Source organism: Cucurbita moschata, unplaced genomic scaffold (genome assembly GCF_002738365.1).
Source record: "Cucurbita moschata cultivar Rifu unplaced genomic scaffold, Cmos_1.0 Cmo_Scf00044, whole genome shotgun sequence".
In the NCBI taxonomy this organism is placed as follows: domain Eukaryota; kingdom Viridiplantae; phylum Streptophyta; class Magnoliopsida; order Cucurbitales; family Cucurbitaceae; genus Cucurbita; species Cucurbita moschata.
In genome coordinates this window covers 2,549,012-2,555,110 of record NW_019268560.1, presented here as the reverse complement: position 1 = coordinate 2,555,110, position 6,099 = coordinate 2,549,012, and the positions used below count along the sequence as shown (strand labels likewise).

The following is a 6,099-nucleotide window of genomic DNA, read 5'->3' as shown; positions in this document are numbered from 1 at the left end:
GGGTGCTTTTTATGGTAAAGACTGAAGGATTCTGCTCTCTAAGAAGTGGAAGGTTTCAACATTTCTCTTGGTCCAGATGTCAAAGTAAGGAAGCTCAAGTACTTGTGGTCCCTTTCTCATGCAATTCATTTTTCAAACAAATCATAGAGCAATATAAACCTAACCGATATTGTCTTTTTTGGGCTTCCCCTCAAGGTTTTAAAACACGTCTATTAGAGAGATGTTTTCACACTCGTATAAAGAATGTTTCGTTTCCCTCTCCAACCGATGTGGGATCTTCTTCCTTATCTAGTTTGATGAGCTTAGACTCCAAACAAAATCAAAATTTTTCTTTGGACTTGGTTCTTCAAAAGCTCCATAGTAGCGATTGAATCCAAGAGAGGAACCCAAATACGAGTCTATTCCCTTGGTAGTTTTAATGGAGAGATTTTGAGGAATCTTGGGATTTGGTAGATCTTTATCTCTTTCTAGCGTAGCTACCCAAAATTTTGTTCTGCATGACTTTCTCAATAAAATGTTCATCAAGGGGAAAAAAAACGGCTTGGCGTCTATTATACATCCAAGGGAAAGATTTCTCAGGACACAAAAAGGTATAAAAAAAACGAGATGGTCAAACACTTGGTAGTCTAGTTTCCCTCCCCAGGTCAGCTGATAGATAAGCAGTACATAGCGAATCACATTAAAAACCAATTTTTAAGGGAAAAAATTGTTTTTAATAAAAGACTTTTGTTAAGACTTATTAAATTCGACTGGCCCTTTCCTAGGCCTTTAACCGAGGTGTGATGAAGATCCTTTTGTGTAGTTGCTTTTGGGCCCTTCTCTATTCTGGCCCTTGTTAACCCAATTGTATTCTTCCATTAAAAAAAAATGTACACATAAATATCTTGAAGGAACTTGACCTTTAAATAAAGAGTTGAAATATCCTCTCTGTCTTGCTCACTCCAACCTCGAGATACGTCTGGCTTGAGAGATATTGCATTAGCGACGATGGGATCAACTAAACTTATAAGCTTTGGCGCTCCTTGCACCATTACGAAGTTTATAAGTTCCTGTAGAAGGGGCAGGAGCCAAATAAGAATCTGCATAAAACTGTGAAGCAGCAACTGGACTCAATTCTTTTACTATTATATAAGACTAAATCCATGAGTAGAAATACCTCAAGAAGTAATTTACAGAGAGGTACATTTCTGATCCCATCTATTAAGACTTCAATGGCAGCATCTGCACGTCCTGTAATCTGCAAATCAAAATTGGTAACTCAAGTTCTAACGACCATATCAAGAGCATTGCTTGACCATAATAGAACAAATATAAAGAAGAAAACAGATGAAAAGAGAGAAAAAAAAGAGAAGAAAATCGAGAGGATCAAAGACATAATAACAGACTTGAAGTCAGTTCAATCATATTACCAGCACAAATCATCAACTTTTGTTAATTTCATGAACCTCATACCATGTGTTTAAGCCGAGAAAAATGAATATACAGGGATGGTATAACATCCAATTTGTTCTTCATCAAAGCCATTTCCAGTGCTTCTCTGTAAACATTAAGAGCTGCCGTAGATTTCCCCTGGATCATTGAGAAACAACAATAGATCCATAAGCCAATATTCAATCAAACCAAATGAGTGCATGGAGCTGGATTATATTCAACTACTAACTGTTTCTCATACCATTCGTTTCTCCATATTAGCCTTCAATATAATATTCTCCACAAAGTTAGAATCTAAATCTCCATCAAGCGGAAGAAAAGCAGCACGTGCACCAGATAAATCTCTTATTTGTTCCTTAAACCTTGAATTGAAAAGATGGATAACAGGAACTCTCTGCAACCAACACATAAGAATGGCCATAAACATCTCCAGTCACTTATAAAGAAACTCCGTCAACTCTTCATATAAAAGCGAGCAACCAAAAAGTTATAATATTCATTATAGCCAGACATAAAGAAAATTATACTCTAATCAAAGACTTCCAAGAGCTTTTGCCAAATTTAAGAGAGAGGTCATTTAAAAAGTAATGGATTCTATTTCTACCCATATTAAAAAAATAACTCTACTCTTAGCCTTTCAAATTTCACAAAAGACCATTAGACTATGCCACCCAAAAAGTAAAAGCTGTTTTTTTAATGGATCGGGGGATTATATAAGTTGGAGTAGGAACTTGTCAACAAAAGGAGGCATGCTCAATTAACAATCTTCCAAGTTTTCTTAAGCTTGCAAAAGAACAATGCAAGAATAGGCAATGAAAAGGTAAAGGCTTTCCTCATACAAACTTACATGATATTTATTGTAATAATAAATTATTTGCATGAATATGGAATAGAATACATGTCCCCAGTGTAAAAAGGTATACCTTAAGAAAAGTTTTTGTTGCACGCTCTAGAGCAAACATTGCTAATTCTCTTCCACCCTTTATTTCCATAAATTCCACATAGCGCATCCAAAACTCAGGATAACTAGCACAGGGAATTAAGCATCTCTCGTAGAGTTTAACCGCCTAATGGATAAGGGTTCTTCAGAATAAAAGAAATAACCACAAGGAGAATGATGGTTTAAGCATCAGAACAATTCAGAAACATACCCAGTCAAAATCTCCATACATCTCCAAAAAGTCCAGATAAGAATGCCAGTTCTTCAGTTGATCAGCATCAAGTTGTTTAACATGAAAGTATGTCCTCCTGATTTTACGCTCAAAGTGAATAATTTTTTCCTCCAGTTGCCATGCTTCGTCATAGAGTTTTTCCCCAGCATGCACATACTTCTGTAATGCACTATACCTTGCTGTTCCAATCGACAGATCCAGAAGGTCTTTAATGACAGAGGATAGCTCGCTGTCTGTACAACAGATGGGGGCTTCGCCATTAGGCAAAGCTTCTAATTCTGTGGGCATTGAAGGATTGCACCCGGTATCAGATTGGATATTCTCTCTCAGAGAATCGGTCAATTTTCTAAAGCTGACAGATGCAATGCTGTCCATTAGCTATATTACCAAGTAAATGTACATTTGAGCATAACGCCAACAATATAGAAGGGAGACTGGTTTGCAGAAAAGCAGCTCCTTTTCATGGCTTCCAAGAATATTCTATGATCAACTAAAAGATCGCAGGGAACCAATAAGTAATAGGAGAAAAACACACCTGCTGTGGTAATAAGACAACTTTTTGGTAGGAAATCTCAGAGTTTGAATGTATATCAGAGCTAAAGAATCCCACTGTTGTTGAGATAGCTCAAATTCAATGTACTTGTCCCACAAGCTATAGCTTAAATAGTCCTTTCCAACAAAGGATATTGCCCTCTTAAACAATCTGATAGATATGGAATAATACCATTGAGTTTATTTTGCTCTTCTGATTAAATCGAACAAAATAGACGAAGGAAAATTTGAAAAGGAAATGGACATGCGTAGTAGAGGGAATAGAGGAAAATCATCAAAAGCTCAGTCGGAATGTTAAAATATGCCAAAAAGAGGAAATTCTTGGCATACAGTTTTCATTTGCAGCAATAAGCTTCTTGATCAAAGCACAAAAATGATTTTCTTATACTCTCAGCAGCACATGCAATAATAATGTACGTTACCTTTTCGGTCCACAGTTTGAAAACTCGTAGCTGAGTACACAGGATAATTGAAAGCAACAAAAATATAAAAAAAATAAAGAAGGAGAAGAAGGAGAATATTCAATTGGAAAGCTCTGTTTAGTAGTTTTTTGCGAGAGTTATTCCTCTTCCCCCTGCCCCCAGTTCGTTCACTTTTTGGAATTAATATACTTCACAGGCTTCTTAAAAATATATATATAATTTCTTTTCCTCCACTCCATAGCACGAGAAAATCAACTCAATGAGAACAAAAGCCAATACTCAATAGAAAACAGTCAAATCAAATTCTAGGTTTTCATGAAATAATCAGTCCTCAAAGGGCATTCCAATTCGTGCACATCTCTAAATCTCTATACCGTACTACTTGTTAATTCTTGGCTCATAGAAAATACCTGCGAACATCAGCTGGATCTTCAAAAACTGATATGCTGAAACTACAGTAGTCAACCCAAATACCGACAGAGTAAGTTGCTGATTGAACTGCTTGTTCAAAGACATCAATAACCTTATCCACAGAGCACAACCTTGTTTTATGAGCTGCATACTTTCTCCAGTATCCATGGCACAGAGGAAACTCGGACAAGAATGAATCATACACCAAAGAAATCTCCTCAATGACATCCTGCATTTGTTGGAAAAAAAATCATCTGGTCTCAGAAATCCAACAAACCCTAGGACTTTAAAAATTATAGTTCAAGATAGCACAAAATGAGTCTAAAAGCTTGTTTCATGACTGTCAATCAATAAATAAATATTTTCTAACAGAACAAATTATATCCTGTGGACCAGTGGTTCAAAGTTCAGGATGAAAAAAAATAATAATACAATGGCTTAAGCATATTGATACTCTCTGAATAATACAAATAGAAGCAGAAAAAATTTGGCTTGTAAAAGAGACATTCGCCCCATAAGGTGCCGTGTTATAGCAAGCACAATCAAATTTGAGGTTTATAATTTCCTGATAGGTTTGGTTTGTAACAAGCAGTTCAAGGGGTCGCGAAGTCCTTTTACAGAAAAACTTACAGCATGCTTCATCTCAATCTCTGAAATAAGTGAAGTCCATTCATCAAAATTCAATCCACATTTGGGAACACCTTCGTGAAGTTTGGACTCATCTAAACCAACTGCAAGAAGGAAACATAACCATTACCATGCTACTCCATTCAACAAGTCATTTGAAAGGAGATTTTGCTCAGACCCAAGGGTCGAGTTCCCTGATATTGTTGTAAAACTAATAACAACGACAATAAAAGCACCCATAACACCAAAAATTCCAAGTTTCTCTGGCGAAAAGAACAGAAACAAAACTAGGCGCTGAAATCAAACTTCAGAATAAGTTCCCGTTATGTTTAGATACAGTAAAAAACACATACAAATGCAGGGGGCAATATATACATCTCAGAAATCAAACCCGCCGAAAAACAATACATCGAGCTTGAGAGAGAAAAAAAAAACAGAAAAAGATGAAACCCCATGACTCATCTGCTCTAAAACCAATGACCCTTTTGGAGTTCTAGCAATAAGTCATTGCGTTATCTGCACTGAGATACAATCTCAAGGTCATTCGCCTTCTTAATTTAAGTAAAGGAGAGAACGTTTTTTGTATAACTATTTCAACAATAGAATATAGCGGCATGGGATCGAGCAAACGGTAACTTGAATAGGAAAATTGGAGGAAAAAAACAGCTGGACGAACAGAAATCGCAAACCTGCGGACTTTGATTCTGCTGGCTGAGCCTTTGTGCTTGAATTATTGAGAAGTTGAAGATCATTCGCCATGGCAATAGCTCTGGTTTGGCATAGAACTGGACTCGACAGAGAAAATACCAGACGAAAGAAAGGGCAATTGTAAAAAGACAATAAAATAATTAAAAACTAAATTATAACAAAATTCTGTAATTTGTTTAAAAATATTAATAATACCTTTAAATTTAAGAAAAAATAAAAATAGATATTACTTTATTAACAAGTTTTATTAATATTTTTAACTTTTTTATAAAAAATAATATATATATATATAAAGATTTTGTTTGTAATGGTAAGAGAGTAAATTATTTTAAATAATTATATTGTTTAATTATAGTTTATTGTGTCAAAATCGTACTCTTACGGGACGTTATAAGTAATCGTGCAACATTCACTCTCACTACTGAATGAGTCAGCCAACTCAAAATCGTGTCACCTTCGAACAAACGGCATATACTCAAGCTTCTAGCTTTAAAAATAATGTTTTAGAGAATGGGAGCCGGTAGAGATTTTAAAAAACAAGATCGAGAAAAATGAAGAAAAAAGTGTTATAGGCTATGACCAGAGAAGACACAACACTTAGATAGCATATAACTTCGAATATAAATAATTGATGGCTAGTTGCATCCACGGTAAAGATATTTCAGGTCTACTAAATGTAGATATAAATATATCGAAAAAGTTGTATAATTTGAAAATACAAAAAAAAAAAAAAAAAAAAAAAAAAAAAAAAAAAAAAAAAAAAAAAAAAAAAAAAA

The 6,099-nt window shown here is 35.0% G+C and overlaps 1 protein-coding gene across 8 annotated transcripts in view; it reads right to left on the bottom strand.

Annotated features, from left to right (window-relative positions):
- Nucleotides 1-5,444, bottom strand: part of LOC111434274 — a 9,332-nt gene extending 3,888 nt beyond the window's left edge. For all 8 annotated transcript variants that reach the window (XR_002708916.1, XR_002708919.1, XR_002708917.1 and 5 more), the window contains exons 1-10: nt 5,305-5,444; nt 4,619-4,719; nt 3,988-4,217; nt 3,139-3,306; nt 2,583-2,955; nt 2,355-2,498; nt 1,673-1,825; nt 1,453-1,569; nt 1,157-1,237; nt 900-1,049 (exon numbers count right to left, since the gene is read on the bottom strand). Coding sequence is in view for 2 of the 8 variants with exons in the window: in XM_023071682.1 (XP_022927450.1) it covers nt 900-1,049; nt 1,157-1,237; nt 1,453-1,569; nt 1,673-1,825; nt 2,355-2,498; nt 2,583-2,955; nt 3,139-3,306; nt 3,988-4,217; nt 4,619-4,719; nt 5,305-5,374 (1,587 nt within the window). In the remaining 6 variants the exon portion in view is untranslated. The remainder of the gene's footprint in view (nt 1-899; nt 1,050-1,156; nt 1,238-1,452; nt 1,570-1,672; nt 1,826-2,354; nt 2,499-2,582; nt 2,956-3,138; nt 3,307-3,987; nt 4,218-4,618; nt 4,720-5,304) is intronic.
- Between the last annotated feature and the right edge of the window lie 655 nt (nt 5,445-6,099).